General features: G+C 35.3%; 3 protein-coding genes across 6 annotated transcripts; all 3 read left to right on the top strand.

Annotated features, from left to right (window-relative positions):
• Nucleotides 1-35: 35 nt before the first annotated feature.
• Nucleotides 36-6,826, top strand: OVA4 (Nucleotidylyl transferase superfamily protein). Of its 4 annotated transcripts, none has more exons than XR_015123304.1 (16): nucleotides 36-156; nucleotides 264-422; nucleotides 842-929; nucleotides 1,019-1,060; nucleotides 1,190-1,279; nucleotides 1,366-1,488; nucleotides 1,997-2,068; nucleotides 2,340-2,452; nucleotides 2,593-2,614; nucleotides 2,696-2,761; nucleotides 3,171-3,227; nucleotides 4,221-4,267; nucleotides 4,427-4,508; nucleotides 4,702-4,791; nucleotides 5,571-5,881; nucleotides 6,744-6,826. XR_015123304.1 is itself a non-coding variant. In XM_086250315.1 (15 exons), exons 1-15 carry the CDS (start codon nucleotides 89-91, stop codon nucleotides 5,635-5,637), a joined length of 1,131 nt encoding a protein of 376 aa, XP_086106441.1. In that variant the 5' UTR covers nucleotides 36-88; the 3' UTR covers nucleotides 5,638-6,118. The 4 variants fall into 4 exon arrangements, 2 of the variants coding, with proteins under 2 accessions (XP_086106441.1, XP_086106440.1); XR_015123303.1 differs by lacking the exon at nucleotides 6,744-6,826 and adding an exon at nucleotides 5,994-6,118; XM_086250315.1 differs by lacking the exon at nucleotides 6,744-6,826 and having other exon boundaries at nucleotides 5,626-6,118.
• Nucleotides 6,827-8,936: 2,110 nt separating this feature from the next.
• On the top strand, nucleotides 8,937-11,139 carry LOC147278845 (histidine-containing phosphotransfer protein 4-like). Its single transcript, XM_086251584.1, has 6 exons — nucleotides 8,937-9,099; nucleotides 9,904-10,037; nucleotides 10,156-10,224; nucleotides 10,467-10,538; nucleotides 10,631-10,703; nucleotides 10,791-11,139. Exons 1-6 carry the CDS (start codon nucleotides 9,040-9,042, stop codon nucleotides 10,818-10,820), a joined length of 438 nt encoding a protein of 145 aa, XP_086107710.1. The 5' UTR covers nucleotides 8,937-9,039; the 3' UTR covers nucleotides 10,821-11,139.
• A 1,915-nt stretch (nucleotides 11,140-13,054) lies between these two features.
• On the top strand, nucleotides 13,055-15,800 carry LOC147278844 (auxin-responsive protein IAA2-like). Its single transcript, XM_086251020.1, has 5 exons — nucleotides 13,055-13,917; nucleotides 14,386-14,675; nucleotides 14,812-14,959; nucleotides 15,269-15,333; nucleotides 15,437-15,800. Exons 1-5 carry the CDS (start codon nucleotides 13,481-13,483, stop codon nucleotides 15,493-15,495), a joined length of 999 nt encoding a protein of 332 aa, XP_086107146.1. The 5' UTR covers nucleotides 13,055-13,480; the 3' UTR covers nucleotides 15,496-15,800.
• The last annotated feature ends 96 nt before the right edge of the window (nucleotides 15,801-15,896 follow it).

Genomic DNA, 15,896 nt, shown 5'->3' with positions numbered 1-15,896 from the left:
TCTTACCCTTTCATTAAGCTCTGAAATTGAGTGTTGGCATATATAAGACCTTGGCGGATAAAATTTCCAAGCCGCGAAAGCAGAGGACATGGGTCGCTTCGTCGTCTCCTACTTCCTCACCCTCTCCAACTCTTCACCACGCCTCGCATCGTCCCTGTACTCTCTCTCTCTCTCTCTCTCTCTCTCTCTCTAATGATCTCACCGCCTTCAATTTCCGCTACAAGCTTCACATTCTCGTCTGGTTTTCTGTTTGTTTGAAACAGGTGCGCTGGTGGAATTCAAATCGGGCACTGGAGAAGAACTACTTCAAGTCCTCAGCATCGGCTTCTAAGCGTACGAAATAGAGCTGGTTTTCGATGCTGCTGTAGCGTTTCGCTCTCGCAACCTGCTGTTCCAGAGACTTCTCCTCCGACCTCTGTAAAGTAATCCTTGCCATTAATAGATTCCTAGTTATTCACGCGCAAATTCATGTGTTTCATCGATTCCTTAACTACATTGTGGTTACAGCCTCGAACGAGTGCAATTTTATCTTATTTTAACGTTTTTTAGAAAAATTGAAGTGTGCATTCTTGCGTTTGTATCGGTTTTCAATGTTAATATCTTGTTTGCATTGATGTCAAACTCATTGTATTCAGACACTGAAGCAAGCAATTATTGAGTGCACAGACACATGAGCCTACACCCACACACCATTTTTTTTTTTTTTTTGTGGACAAATTTTAGGAGCACAAGAAACACATCAGCACCTTGCTACAAGTGCCAGTGGTTACACACATATATCTGATTAATAATTAGATTATATATATATATATTAAGTTTCATTGAATCTTCCATTTTGCAGGAAGAGGATAGTGTCTGGAGTCCAGCCGACAGGTTCTATCCACCTGGGGAATTATCTTGGTGCCATAAGAAATTGGGTTTCGTTACAGGTAGCACCAAATTGTTCGATTTAGAAGATTGTTACTTGCGTATCATATATTTACACGGTATGCTAATATGCAATGAGGCTTTGTTGCAGAATACATATGATACCCTATTTTTCATTGTGGATCTCCATGCGGTATGGCATTTCAGTTCGTTTCTAAATTAGTGTTGATGTGATACCTTTTTTAAATTAGATCTATGAATATAAGGAAAATGGATCTGGGTGACGAGCTGCTCCTTAATGTTTCAAAGTTTTTGCTCACAGATTACATTACCGTATGATACACAACAATTATCCAAGGCAACAAGGGATACGGCGGCTCTTTATTTGGCATGTGGAGTGGACACCTCCAAGGTCTAGTGCAGCTATTGGTTCTTTTCGATTTTGTTTCGAAGATTGTACTTTTGCTGATTATTTTATTTATGATTTTGTTTTCGTAGGCATCTGTCTTTGTGCAGTCTCATGTTCATGCCCACGTAGAATTGATGTGGCTCTTAAGTTCTGTTACACCTGTTGGTTGGCTTAACAGAATGATTCAGTTTAAAGAGAAATCACGCAAGGCGGTGCGTTTTTAGCTGTATGATAGCTCCATCATTGTTTTGTGTTTAATCTACTTAAAAGTGTTCTCGATGATGACATGCTATACTTGTACTGAAAACTTTTATCCTTGTCCATGTGATTCTGTTCAATGTGTTACCCTTCTAGGAGAAGTACTTAAATCAATTATCTTGTTTCTTGTAATTGTTGAAAAATAACAACTAACTTTCACTAAGCTAGCATTGAATTATTTTATGTGCCAGAAGCTACTAACCACCCAAATTTCGACATCACACAAAAACATTCTAGTTGACTTACATCATGTTATGCATTTTGTAGTTTCATACCATGATGCGTAGATTATGATTTTTTACTGCTAATTTACATTTCACAAATGACATTCATATTTCATATTGGTTATTGTATTCTTCCAGGAATAAGCTTTATCTTGCCCATCTTATGTGTTTTACAGTTATTTACACATTATAGTCCATGATTCAAGTTAATTGCATTCTTTTGGGTTTTCTATTGTAGGGGGATGAAAATGTTGGTGTTGCTCTTTTGACTTACCCTGTTTTGATGGCTTCTGATATCCTTTTATATCAGGTAATCTTTAAAACTTGCAGCTTTATGTAGTAGGATGTGAAATTTTATATCAGGTAATCTTTTCTCACCACTAGTATGGGGTGCAAGTGATGTTTTGGGTTCATTTCCTGTTGGATGCATGAGTTGAGTTGCAAGTAAGGAAGTGTTAAAATCATGCAGTATTTGCAACAACTTCGGTGCTTTTATGCGTGCTTGTTAAACTATGCATATTGGTAATAAGTTTATAATTACACCATGTGTTATTCTTATGATTTCCTGCATGCTTCTGTAGTCTGACTTTGTCCCAGTTGGTGAAGATCAAAAGCAGCATTTGGAGTTGACACGAGAGCTGGCTGAGCGTGTTAATTCATCATTTGGAGGAAGGAAATGGAAAAAATTGGGAGGGTGAGAAGCTATAACAACTTAAACATGAAAATATCTACGACTTAAACATGAAAATATCCATCTTAACAAGTTGAGTATCATTTTCTGGCCTCATATCTATTTTTGCATAGAACTTGACCCTCATATTTTATATGTTGCAGGCGAGGTGGTGCAATTTTTAAGGTGGATTCCCCTTTTAGGTTGATAATCCTTAACTCAAGCTCGTCAATATCATGAGTAATGGAAATGTCTTTTCTTTGTTAGGTTCCTGAGCCTCTTATACCACCGGTTGGAGCTCGAGTGATGTCCCTTACTGATGGTCTTTCCAAGGTTGTCTATATTTTGAGTTCTCAATACAGCAGAATAATGCATATTTTATTTTTCTGTTTAAATTATTATTATTGTGGTAAAGATAACATACATTTTTGTAGCATCAAAGAGGAAAATAAATGAAAAATATAGCAGGTAAAAAGAAATTAATTTAAAACTATGAAGCACTTGAGGTAGTAAAGGGATGGGATAAGTGGTATTATTTTCAAGGCTTTCCAATAAAAGAATGAAAAAATAGAAACTAGGAGTATGAAATGCTCACATATTATATCCCGCAATAATTTTATTTTCTAGAGTGTTGACAGACTATGTTTTTACTTTATGAGCTTGTTAGTTCCTGTGCTGGTTTTACTTTTGGAATATCTCCAAGAATCTGTCCAAATCTGATATTTTGGTTTCAATATTATAGATGTCCAAGTCTGCGCCTTCTGATCAGTCCCGGATCAATCTTCTTGACCCAAAAGATGTGAGAAACAGAAATTTTAACCACTTCTTGATTTTGAACATGATATGCAACTTTTTAATAACATATGCCTAATGTGTTTTATTTTCATTAATTGTCATTACTTTTAACATAACCAAAGTTAAGTGTAGGGTTGTATCATTCTATATGTAGATCGAGCTGCACTGCTGTAGGCCTCCTAGCCAATTATATGTTAATTAATGCAAATCATGAAGAATTGTTACAATCAATGTTGATAGTTTTGTATGGGTAACCTGGTTAGACAGGGTGCTGGGAGTTTTGGTAGAGATCGTCTTGGTACTATTCTTTAGTTATTTAAACTTGATGGTTTGGGACTTAGGCTGATTTTTCATGGGTGGATCTTACTTCTCACTCCTTTTTTCTTTTCTTTTTTTCCTGGGCGCATGTGAAGTAGTTTAAGATATGTTTCTTTCAGTCCAACATTTCACCAGCATCTTGAGCAGCTGAAACTGCTGGGAACCCTCATAATTTAATATGGGAGTGATCCTTGATTTGATGTTGCTTATGAATTTCATAATAATACAATCCAAAAGTAGTAGTTGCTTTTTTTGGGTCGAAAAGTAGTAGTTGCTTTTTTTGGGTTGAAAAGTAGTAGTTGCTTATATTTTATATTTTTGTTGAGAAGTTGGAACTTTTTGCTTCTTAGAATTAAAGTAGTTTAGAGTCGTTCACTATATTGTTTTACTTTATATTTTATCTTCTGGGAACTTTCATTTATCAATCATTCTCATAGACACCTCCTTGTATCTATAAATTGTTAAGTTGATCCATCCTTCACCACCTTGTTGTTTATTAGTCAAGTACTTTGGTATCCATTTTCCAGCTACTATCTCAGTATGTACAGTTTTTCTTTTTGTAAAGTTTTTACTTTTCTTATGGAAAATCCATATGGCCTACCTATTTGTTTTGCTTTTTATTCCAGTTTCTTTATATTCCCCTCTTCAACTTGATCTAAATGGCTTAATTGTTCTATAGGTAATAGCAAACAAAATAAAGAGGTGTAAAACAGACTCATTTCCAGGGTATTCCTTATCTTCCATTTGTAATCACTTAAAGCATCTTCTCTTTTGATCTTCAGCTTCGTTGATAATTTCCTGTCCATATTGAGCATTGGAGTCATAATTCTACTTTGTTGATAACTCTTCTGGTGTTGTTTTTGTTTTACGTGGTAATTCTTACAGCCTAGAATTTGATAATCCTGAAAGGCCTGAGTGCAACAATCTTCTCTCAATATATCAGCTCATTTCAGGAAAGACAAAAGAGGTAATGAAATTCATGTGGGTTTTCATTTGTTTAGTGCCTTTCATTATACATAGATGCACCTATATAAATTTTTACTGGTAAAGAATTTTGAGTACTATACGAAGATGACTGACCATCTGTTAGTTATGAACTTTACTAGTAGGTTTGAGATATTATGCCATAAAATCTCTCTGGTAAACATTTATTATTGCAGGAAGTTGCCCAAGAATGCCAAGATATGAGCTGGGGCACATTTAAGTCACTCCTAGCTGACGTGTTGATTGATCATCTCCATCCTATCCAGGTTCCAATATCTAAATGTGATGCTTTTTTTTAATAGGTGATGTTTGCATGAACAATGAATATGTATTCGCTAATGTTTTCCACTGAAGAGATAATGCATGCTTAATGTTTTCCATATTTTTTATGGTGTAGTGATTGAGAACAAAACCTAACCTATTAAATATTGGCTTGAAATAAGTGACGACTTAGTCATTTTGCAATAAAAATTCTTGATCAGCATTAGCTGTCAGACTGTTCCTAAGATTAAGAATTGGAACTGCCATCATATGTTATGTGTTGCCATTTGTGCATGTATGTAGGTTTCTGTTTTCCCACATATATCTTCATGAGCTTCTAAAGGCATGTTTATGTTTTTTAAGCAACAATTTCATCGGTCCCCACTCTGCTACAGTTCTGCTGAGATGATTGTGTATTAGTTGTTGGGAAATTGATTTTGTTTGCCGGGAACGTGCAACTGCACATTTATTTGAATGAATTGATTGGGAATATTGCTTTTTAAGTGATTGCTGGCTGTTGTTATGCTTCAAGTCTATGATTATATGATTACTTATGCATGTGTATATTTCTTGATCTACTTTAAGTGCATGCTTTTGTATTGTTTTGTCAAAGATATATTCATGTTGTATGTCCAATCATTTCATTGATTCTCCCCACTCTATTCAATTTATGGAAATGGCCTTTTACTTTTTTTTTTCCAACTTGTGAGAAAGTGTATCATATTGTTCCATCATTAATTGTGGTAATTTCTATCATCATTTGCATTTTTTTCAACTTTTGCAGGTTCGCTACGAGGAAATCATTTCTGACTCAGCTTATTTGGATGGAATTTTGGCAGAAGGTGCTTTGAAAGCTGCAGGTATAGCTGATGCTACTGTCAACAATGTCTACCAGGCAATGGGATTCTTGCGGAGATGAGCAGAACCGATGCTGCAGGAAGAATTCATGTGAAAAGACCAGTTTACTTTGGATGATGGATCATCCCACAGAATTTTTTGGAGTATAACAACCATAAGCATATTCTTGATGAGTGAAGATATTTAATGGGGGAAGGCCTCGAATATTAATTGATCCAGTTGCCTCCATCCAGATAGGTGCATTTTTCATTAAATTATTGTTTGGTGAATTTGGTAGTCTCACCCTCTTGAAATGTAATATAATGTGACTATTTAATAAATTATTGTTTTGCTTTGTTGGTGCTTACAGTAGGATTTAATCTGCCTAGAACCAAAGTGAACTGTCATTTGTCTCCTCTGAAGCCTTGTGGTATAAGGACTGTTGCTTCATTGTTAAAGCAGCCTCTATAATAATTCACTAGTTGTTCCTCTTCTTGTCGCTCTCGCCTCTAGTTTCTTGAAATATTTGTAGTAATATGATAATTAAGTAACTTTACTGGTAAAACTATGATCATGAGTTGTGAATACACCTCTTAGACCTAGTGAAGCCGACTCTGGTGCCTTATTTTCCTCTAGGTTTATTGAGTTAATTCTTCAATGATGTGGTGAACTTTCTATATCCTATTTCAGTCTCATTCAATATCATTTATACTGTCCCATTATGATCAGAAGACATACATACTCATCAAATGGAATTGTTCAGTTGATCATGAATTTGGTATTAGCAGATTGAAAATGGCTTGAAAACATTTGTTTAGCAGGTTGTTTGGTGGTTACAGTTGATGGCAAAAGTAATTTATGCTTAAAAGTGTATAATAATCACTTGTAATTTTGGAAATTTGGATTTGGAGAAATTTTTTCTCGGAAGCTTGTAATCATTTAGAAGCCTAACCCTGCATGACATGTAGGGATCATGTCTGTGGAGGGATTCTTATCAACATAGGAGATATAGTGATATAAAGTGAGAATATAAATCCTTCCAATGATTGGAAAAAACCTAATTCTTTATTCTCATTCCATTCCATTCCATCCATTCATGGCCTTGTTTTCTTTACAAAAGAGGAGATGTGACCACGCATTTACAGAAACTACGGACAAAGACAGCGAGAGGTCAATGGCACTCCCCCTCTTTTGTGGCAAGCGAATAAAGGGTGCGTCTCTCTCCCTCTCTCTCTGCTCTTCTTTCTCCCTTTTTAACATTTTCCTGAAAATTGCAGAGACAGAGAAAGACATGACAAGGACCACTGTTTGCTTATTCTAAAAGGTTATATTCTCATTTCAATCATTATTACTCAGATTTGTATAAGAAATTCATTTACTTGATCCCTATTTGTATATATCAATAGGGCAAGCTTTGTTTATTACAACCAAGTTTTGTTAATATGAAAGCTGAAGTCGCTTCTCTAGGCTAGCTGAGGAGAGAAAATTCGTGTGACATCCTTTTAGGAAATCTTTGATTAGTTACCAGGCAGTATGATGAAGCATACTTTGAATATTTTCCTTGAATTATTACAGTCATAATATCTAGTTGCACATTTTAATATGAAACCTCTTTGAACCAAGTGGAGACTGGATGGAGAGAACTACTAGCAAGTTAGTTGATCTTGTTGATATGAAAGTTTTTAATACGAAATATAACTATTTTTCATTTGGGTTGAGTCCAGGCCCAACTCCCAGCCAATGAAACATGGAAAATAACACCCCAATCAAAAATGATGATGAGGAAAAAGGGAGAATAAGCACCTGGGAACTTTGGGAGTATCTGTGCCTGCCAACTGCCAAGTAAAAGAACATCTTACATCTTTACATCTGGGAAGCATTCTTCTATATTTCTGAGAACAATCGACCTCCTTAAGGAAAGATTCTATGATTTGTTCCAAAGTTGCATTTGCATGGCATACAATCATTCACAAAGCACACTGAGGAGTGGTCTGCAACTCTGCATGCTCCCACTGCCATTGTATGTGTGCCACGCGTAATTCTTCTGCAGCTCTGCATGCTCCCACTGCCATTGTATGTGTGCCACGCGTAATTCTTCACTGGGGCGAATCCCAGTGTAATTGTCCCACAGGTGTGCAATAGGATCCACATCTGCGAGGGTTGCATTAGGATTCGCCCCATTTGTGTGTTACTCTTTCTAAATAGATCTATTTCTAAAAAAAATTTATTATTTCTCATAAAAATGTTTATCTGTATCTTAGATGAATATCATACTTAAGTCGTTAGAACTTAGAAGCAATTGGATACTTTATGTTTAGCCATTCTAATAAGATGCATCATATTTTAAGTGGTTTTTTTTTTTTTTTTTCACAATATCATACTTCAGTTCGTTAGATACAAATGTTATAACTAAAATGATAAAGATTTTTTTTGGTTATATTAACGGGAATTGAACCATGAATCTTAGTCTTAATCCATTACACCATCCAATGTCACAACTTGGACTACATCAAAGACTTAAAATGATAAAGATTTAATAACAGTTCAATTTTCTAACTATGTTTGAGATGAAATATGCTATATTGCATGACCATTGCACTCATATGAAAGTTAGGCCTCAGGCCCTCTTTGGTCACACTTTTTTTTACCTGTTACATTGGAATATCAGAAGGGATTGAATTCTTAATTTATCTTCATCCTAATGTATTTCTTCCAACTTCTTCAGCTAGTCTAGTGAAATTTTTTTTATGTAACAATAATTGGCCGTAACATACGATATAGTGTTATCAATCTAATTAAATTATAATCCGTGTTATAATTTGAGTGAATTAAAAATATCACATCAGCACGTACCACACAAAATTTTTCCAGCGGATGAACTTCAACCTCATTTCCTGTTTTAGATTACATAAACAAGGTAAGTTTTATACACGTACAGGAGGTCCTCCTAGATGCGAGAATGTTGGAGGGTTTTTTTTTTTCTCCCTTCTGTGTTCCAAAATCTTTAGGGCAAACTCTCGTAATCTTTGATTATATCTTGACGAAATCCTAATTAGGAATTAGGACTTTTATTTTCCTACACCTAATTAGTAATTTCCTCGAAATCAATTGATTTGTGTGATCTTCATGCAAATCTCCGATTACCAAAATGGATATAAACGAGCGAGATATTTTCTGGACACGTACCCCCTCACCCCCCCTCCCCTTGATCTTTTTGTGCCTTTATGGCTTTTTTTTTTTTGGCCACTGTGCCTTTATGGCTTTATTTCACCGTCTCTGTGCAGAACAAACACTATAAATACGTTGGCTTGCCATGTTTGCTAATAAGCCATTGCCTTTTGCTACTCTAAAAGAAGAGTGTTTGAGTTTCTGAGTCTCACAGTCTCACAGTCTGAGTAGTAAGTCCCATTAATAGTATGGACAGAATCCACTTGCAACGCCAGGCTGCCCTCATGAGAAGGTCCCTCTTTCAGCAGGTTACTAAATTGGACCCTTTTCATTTTAATTCTGTTGGAAAGTTTTGAAAGACCTCATTGAGCAGTTTAAATTGGGATGCCTTTTTATGTTTTCACAAACAAAATGTGGTTGCCTTTGTCTTTGATCTTTGCAATATTCCACTAATAAAATAATTGTCTTGATTCATAGTTTTTCTTGGGGGTGTTTATGTCTAAGATTATGTCATTTCAAACTTTATTTTATTGTTTTTTCAGTATCTATTCTGGATACTAAAGAACTCAAAATGTTTAAATATTGAATCTTAAAAAGGGTATAGTTTTTAATATAAACACAATATCATCATAAAAAAATCTGTAGAGAATCTTATTTCGTCTTTAATGTATGATAAAGAATTGTTAGAACCAATACGATTCTTGAGTTTCATATTATATTTTATAATATTCTTGAACACAACCATGACCTAATTTTCTTATATTTTCGTTATTTAGTGAGAGATATGATATTTTTCCGATATTCTTTCTTCATTTCATTCAATTTTTTCCTTAAGTTTCCAAAATTTACAATCTAATTTCTCTAGATTTTTCAGACCTTTATATGTCTGTCAATATTGGTATTTAGAGGCCTGAACTTTGGGCCCAGTTGTGGTATCTGGTGGGAAATGTTTTCAAAATCAAAAAGGCCCAACTTCAAAATCACTTGCTCCTGATAGTGCATGTACACTAGTCACTAGAACATATTCATAAATAAGCATATGCTTCTGAGACTGTAGAATTACTTCATCATCTTCACAATTTATTAATTTGCTTGATTAATGCATGTTGCAGCATTACCTGGATGAGCAGCAATTCACTCAGCTGGAGGATTTGCAAGACGATGCTAACCCAAATTTTGTGGAGGAAATTGTGACAATGTTCTACAAAGACTCAGCTAGACTGTTCCAAAAGATTGAACAAGCACTGTAAGTAAATAACAGTCCTAGTTGTGCGTGTCTGTATACAATTATACATATATATTCCTATTCTCAATATAACAAGGTTGATGATTAAGATTAATTTCATTCATATTGATTTCTGCAGGGCAAGTAGACCAATGGATTTTGCCAAGCTGGATGATTGCATGCACCAGTTCAAGGGCAGTAGCTCAAGGTTAATGACTGTACCACTCTCAACACCCCCCCGCGAAAACAAAAAAAAACCCAATAGCACTACTGAGCTTATTTTCTCTGTTGCAGAACATTTGAACATTTCGCAAGAGAGAATTTTTGTAGTACTACTAGCTTTGATTGAAATTTTTTTTTTTTTTTGGTCAAAAACTTTGATTGAATGTTAACTTGAATGAATATATTGTTGTTGCTCCAATGTGCTAATTAAAGGTAGATTCTTAACAGCATTGGAGCTATAAAGGTGAAGAATGAATGCACCCAATTTAAGGAATTTTGTCTGGCAGGAAATGCTGAAGGGTAACATATGACATTTCTCTTATAAACACAAACACCAATTATTACTGCAGTTGTCCTCTCCTATCTGGCTCCTCACTATGATTGATTTGCAGATGCTTCAGGGCTTTCCATAAAGTGAAACAAGAGCATGAGACCTTGAGGATACAGCTTGAGACTTATTTTCAGGTATCTCTCTCTCTCTCTCTCTCTCTCTCTGCTTGTTATTTAACTGGTAGTTAATTATTTTGTTTCTTATGTGTCTTGTATTTGTAGTTGAGAAGACAAGCAGGACTAGTAGCCTGAATGCCACAGATTGACTGAGGTGCCAAGTTGATTATAGAGAGAAAGAACTATCACCAGCACCATTTTGTCATTTTGTGTACCTGTACTATTCTATAGTCTTATAGAGTGCACCATTATCAAGTTAAGCAGAAGGAATATTATGCAGATATTGTGTTTTGGTTAGAAGTTAATGTAGAAAAATCTACATCTTAGATTTCCAAATAATGCAAATTTAGCTCTTATATGGTTTGCATGCGATCCTAAATCATATTAACAATGCATGTATTATGTTGGCCTTTTCTTTTTTGTTGTTTTATCAATAAATTATCAAATTTGCACCTCTGTTGTGGGCCAATTGGGATTAAATGTGAATATATGCAACAGTGAGTTGGAAGGGAGGAATTGGCCTCATTAGTATATATGACTCTTTAATGTCTTTGTCATAAAGAAGCAGCCCTGCGCTTGTAATTATCATGATCACCATCATAGATCTCAGGTACAAGGGATCTAATTTGGTGCCTATCATGATCAACCATAAAGATGCATGAATATGCAATCAATAACCAAAGTTTGTTTATAGTGTGAATTTGTATATTATACGAATAAATTCAATAGTTCACAAATCTAAATTTAGAAAAGAAAATGACTGTATGAGTCTATGAGATAACAAACAAATAGTTCACAACAGAATTTTCCCAATAACCATGCTGGTTGGCTTTATGTTGGTTGGTTTTGTTAGAGCACAAGAAAAATTGAAATGATAACAACAATCAAGAAGTGAAGAATAAAGGGGAGTAGAAAGCAAAAAGGGTCCAAAAGTGAAGTTGGGTTTTATCAGGATTGACTGATTGAAGGCAGTGATGATCATATCTTTGTAAGTGGGATGTAGGGATCCACCACCACTAGCCACTAGAGATGGTAACTGCAAAAGGGTGGCCTTGCTAATGATGATGATGATGACTTGCTCCATGTACAAATGTACAATATTCATTGAACACTTGATCAGTTGCTAGCTTCCTTCCTCTGAAGAAAAAAATTTAAAAAAATTAATGAAAAATAACTGCAAAAATGAAATAGCTTTAAAAGGAGGAAGGTTGGCTTCCCCACCGACCCATCAAAAGCAAGGGTGTGCCTATAAGGCATATCGATATCTCTCTTCATAATCAGTCTGTAAGTACTGCAAAATACACATTATGGCTGTCTTAACCAGCTTAACCAGGTTGCTAGATCTCATTGATAGCATATTAGCATAGGAAGAGTTTTACAGGCACATGTTTGAGTGGCTTAGCTAGTGGAGTGGAGGACCACTACTACTTTTGGTGACTAGGAAGTCTTCTCCATGAATTACAAGATAGTGCACTCAGGCTACACATATTTGACTGTTTCTTGAATCTATCCAAGTCAATAGCACTTCATTCAATGGAGTATTGAACTGAGGTCTCCGATGCCATGCATTTACACACACATATACGAAGATATTTACAGTTTGAAGTTGAATTATTAATTAGATCAAGATTCATAATTTAGCAACATAAACACATATTATGTTATTAGATTGTTTAACAATAATTGATCATGTATATATATAAAAAAAAAACTTCTATCAGGATGAGATGTGTCACAATGTTCAAACACAGTCTTGTGAGACATCCAAATTACGAGATATGTTATAAGATCAATTCGCCAATTAGCAGGCACATCAACTTAAACATCAAGAAGTTCAATTTCAATCAATTACTCTGATCCAAATGAATCTTCAAATCTCACTCATGAATTGTATTTATCTCAAGCTTTGAACTTTGAAGTTCATATATTGGAGTAAAAGACTGCCAGTTAATTTAACTCAATTGTTCATACTTCAACACTTGGTAGGGCTTGGTTAGTTGGTTGGACCCATCTAAGCAATAAGCTTACACCAATTTTTGTGGCATGCATTATGAGAATTGAGAAACAGAGAATAAAAAGGTACAAAGGCAATGGGAAGTTGCGTGGCTCCCAGATGAAACAATAGGCATGTGCTTTTTCATTTTTTACTTTTTTCCTTTTTCAAGGGAAAGAATAATTAGTAGACTCACTTATCTCTCCCTCTCAGTCTCTCACTCAGTCACACACTGACACACACACACACCACACATAATATACACTCACATTCAGTATTTTCAGATCAATATTGCTGTCTTGGTCATGTGTCATATACTGTCATGTATATGTGACTGGCCACATATTCCATCATACCTACGCGTTGTTATATTTGTGTTTGATCACTCACATCTATAACATTTCCATTTCTACTATAAATCTGAGACAAGGAATCTATCCCAAATTCCCAGCATTTTCCTTTCATTCTCTATACTGGGTCTCTAAAAAGCAGATGGTTGGAAGCTATTTGCTATATATCTCTCTGTACAACCACTGAGGGTGACTAAACTTGACTACTGCTTGTTTCCTTAGTGTAGTATTAATTTGGGTTTCTTATTTCCTTAAAATACAAATTATTAGTCTGATTCTGGAGAATTCTTGATGGAGATGGACCAGAGAGAGTACTGTTCAAACCTTCTTGTTGTTGCTTTGTGTTCTGTTTTGTATTGTTACATGTAATTTTTGGGTGCACACAGAATCTTCCATCTTAGCCAAAACCCAACCTTTTTCAATTTCTTGAGTCTTTCAGTATCCATATAGAAATGGGTCAGTTGCATAATCTTGTTGTTGTGAATGAAGAAGTGCTTGTGAGAACAAATAAGAGAAGCTATGTTGCAGCTGAAGACAAAAAGCTGGAGCTGAGGCTGGGTCCTCCAGGAGAGGACCAGTCTCATCTCTCCCTTGGCTGCAACAATAATTCTGATCATGAACCCAAAAGAGTCTGCCATGAGCCATTTAAAGACCAAAAAGAAGAGAGAGAGTGGTTGACAAACACTGCTCATAGTCAGTGCCAGAGGCAGCAACAACAACAGCTGCCAAAGTCTTCATATTTTAAGTGCCCAATGACTCCCAAACCATGCAACTCTGGAGTTGCTGCAGAGTTCCAGAACTCAGATAACAAGGCCTGTTCAGATCCTGCTAGTGCTTCAAAATTTACTAATTCAGCAGCAGCAGCAGCTAATGGCTCTGATCAGAAAAGGTTCTCTAGCTTTTCTTACTTTATTTTTTATCATTATCACATATTGATCATAATCATTCTCTTAGGTGTTTTTAATTGAAGTTTCTTCAATTAATGGAAGATTTGGATAAGTACTTTAATCTTAAATATATATATAGGTTCTTTTTATTGAGGTATATCTCTCAACTTATTTACGTTAAGGTATATTCTATTGGGGCCCACACGAGTCGTTTTGTGTCGATCTGAACCGTTCATTTTTTACATCTTTATTGATAGATCATTTTTTAAAAAATTAGCTAAATCTGAAATTATTTGTTTATCTAACTTTGATCAAATAAATATGGACAAACCAAATATTTTCATTGAACTATACTAAGTAGTTGAATAGCTGCCATGAAACTAAGGTTTTCTTGTTGAGTTGAATGATTTAGTAGAAATGTTTCAGTGAAGGCCATATTGATTTTTTACTTTTGCCTTTTGGTACCCCAGTAAAAGCAGAATTGCAGAAGCTCCAGTTGTTGGGTGGCCCCCAATCCGTTCATTCAGGAAAAATCTTGGAAGCAGAAGCTTTGCAAAGCCACCAACTTCAGAGTCACCAAATGAAACTAATTTGCAAGAGGGGGTCAGTGAAAAATCTGATAGTGCTTCCAAACCCCACATGTTTGTGAAGATCAACATGGAAGGAGTTCCCATTGGAAGAAAAGTTAATCTCAAAGCCTATGATAGTTATGAGAAACTCTCATGTGCTATAGATGAACTCTTTCAAGGTCTTCTTGCAGGTTAATTTTTTTACAAACTCAAGACGTACTCCATGGAAAATTATTGTTTTATTTGCTAGTCTTTTGTTTTACATGCAAGAAGGATCAAAAACAAATTATGCAGCAATTTATTTTTGCTTTGTTGTTTCAATTTTAGCTCAAAGAGATTATTCTGCTGTTGAAGACAAAAATAAGAAGGGAGAGGCCAAAGCAATTACCGAATCATTATATGGCAATGGGGAATATACTCTACTCTATGAGGATAATGAAGGAGACAGGATGCTTGTTGGTGATGTCCCATGGAAGTAAGGATTTAATTACCAACTTCACTATCCTCTAAAAATGCATCAACTCCAGAGTTAAAACAAAAACCATTCAATTATGTCAAATGACTCGACACTAATCCAACTGTTTATTAATCATGTCATGTTCAGACTGACCTTTGTGAACAAAATCAACAACAGTTGGAATAGAAGCAGGAGTGCTTTTGTAATTAAACTGCATTAATTGGTCCCTCATGACATTGTATCTTGTAAAATTCTAGTTCTTGAGTTGGTTGCATACTTGCATGTAGATGTAATTTAACGTACTGTTTTTCATTCATTCTTCTGCAGCATGTTTGTATCCACAGCAAAGAGGCTGCGCGTGGTGAAGAGCTCAGAGCTTTCCACTATACGACGTGAGCTTGCTTTCCACCATACAAATTGAGAAATGTCAAATTTTCATGGCCAGCTTTTTAGCTTAATTAAGAATATTTATAATGGAAGTTTACCTGTTTTCAGTTAGCAGCAGTCAGCATGAAACGACACCACTTGATTCTGCAGTGGAAATTGGAAGATGAGGCAGCTATGTATTAAGTGGATTGCATGAAAAGCTCTGCATAATTAAGGGGTTCCCATTAAGTTTCTGTTTTCTCTTTGTAATAGGCCTAAATCTTGCGTATTAGGGGTGTAGAAGATCACTGAGATTTGTAGTTTACTGGATCTCCTTTTCTTGTTCGAGTTTCAGGTTTATTGCCTTTTGGTTTTGTAAATAAATTTACTCATGAGTCATCACTAAGCCTATCGACCCCACAAAAAGGTTGCACTCTGCCAAATACAATTCTCAGTTTTATGAAAAAATTATGTGAAATACGTGTTGCCGTCAGTTTGTCAATCTAGTATCACATTATTACTATTATTTTTTTGGATTGAAACGTAGCATCACATTCATTGAGAATTCATTTAAGGCTCTGATTTCACT

The sequence above is a fragment of the Dryas octopetala genome, chromosome 7 (assembly GCF_963921425.1).
Source record: "Dryas octopetala chromosome 7, drDryOcto1.1, whole genome shotgun sequence".
Taxonomy (NCBI): Eukaryota; Viridiplantae; Streptophyta; class Magnoliopsida; order Rosales; family Rosaceae; genus Dryas; species Dryas octopetala.
This window is presented reverse-complemented; position numbering and strand designations above follow the sequence as displayed.

Coding starts and splice junctions, on each gene's coding strand:
- OVA4 (XM_086250314.1), top strand. CDS start 89: ATGGGTCGCTTCGTCGTCTCCTACTTCCTCACCCTCTCCAACTCTTCA. Junction 2,453..2,592: donor AAATGGAAAAAATTGGGAGG/GTGAGAAGCTAT, acceptor TATATGTTGCAG/GCGAGGTGGTGCAATTTTTA. Junction 4,792..5,570: donor ATCATCTCCATCCTATCCAG/GTTCCAATATCT, acceptor CAACTTTTGCAG/GTTCGCTACGAGGAAATCAT.
- LOC147278845 (XM_086251584.1), top strand. CDS start 9,040: ATGGACAGAATCCACTTGCAACGCCAGGCTGCCCTCATGAGAAGGTCC. Junction 10,539..10,630: donor CTGGCAGGAAATGCTGAAGG/GTAACATATGAC, acceptor ATTGATTTGCAG/ATGCTTCAGGGCTTTCCATA. Junction 10,704..10,790: donor AGCTTGAGACTTATTTTCAG/GTATCTCTCTCT, acceptor TTGTATTTGTAG/TTGAGAAGACAAGCAGGACT.
- LOC147278844 (XM_086251020.1), top strand. CDS start 13,481: ATGGGTCAGTTGCATAATCTTGTTGTTGTGAATGAAGAAGTGCTTGTG. Junction 13,918..14,385: donor AATGGCTCTGATCAGAAAAG/GTTCTCTAGCTT, acceptor TTGGTACCCCAG/TAAAAGCAGAATTGCAGAAG. Junction 14,960..15,268: donor GTTGGTGATGTCCCATGGAA/GTAAGGATTTAA, acceptor ATTCTTCTGCAG/CATGTTTGTATCCACAGCAA.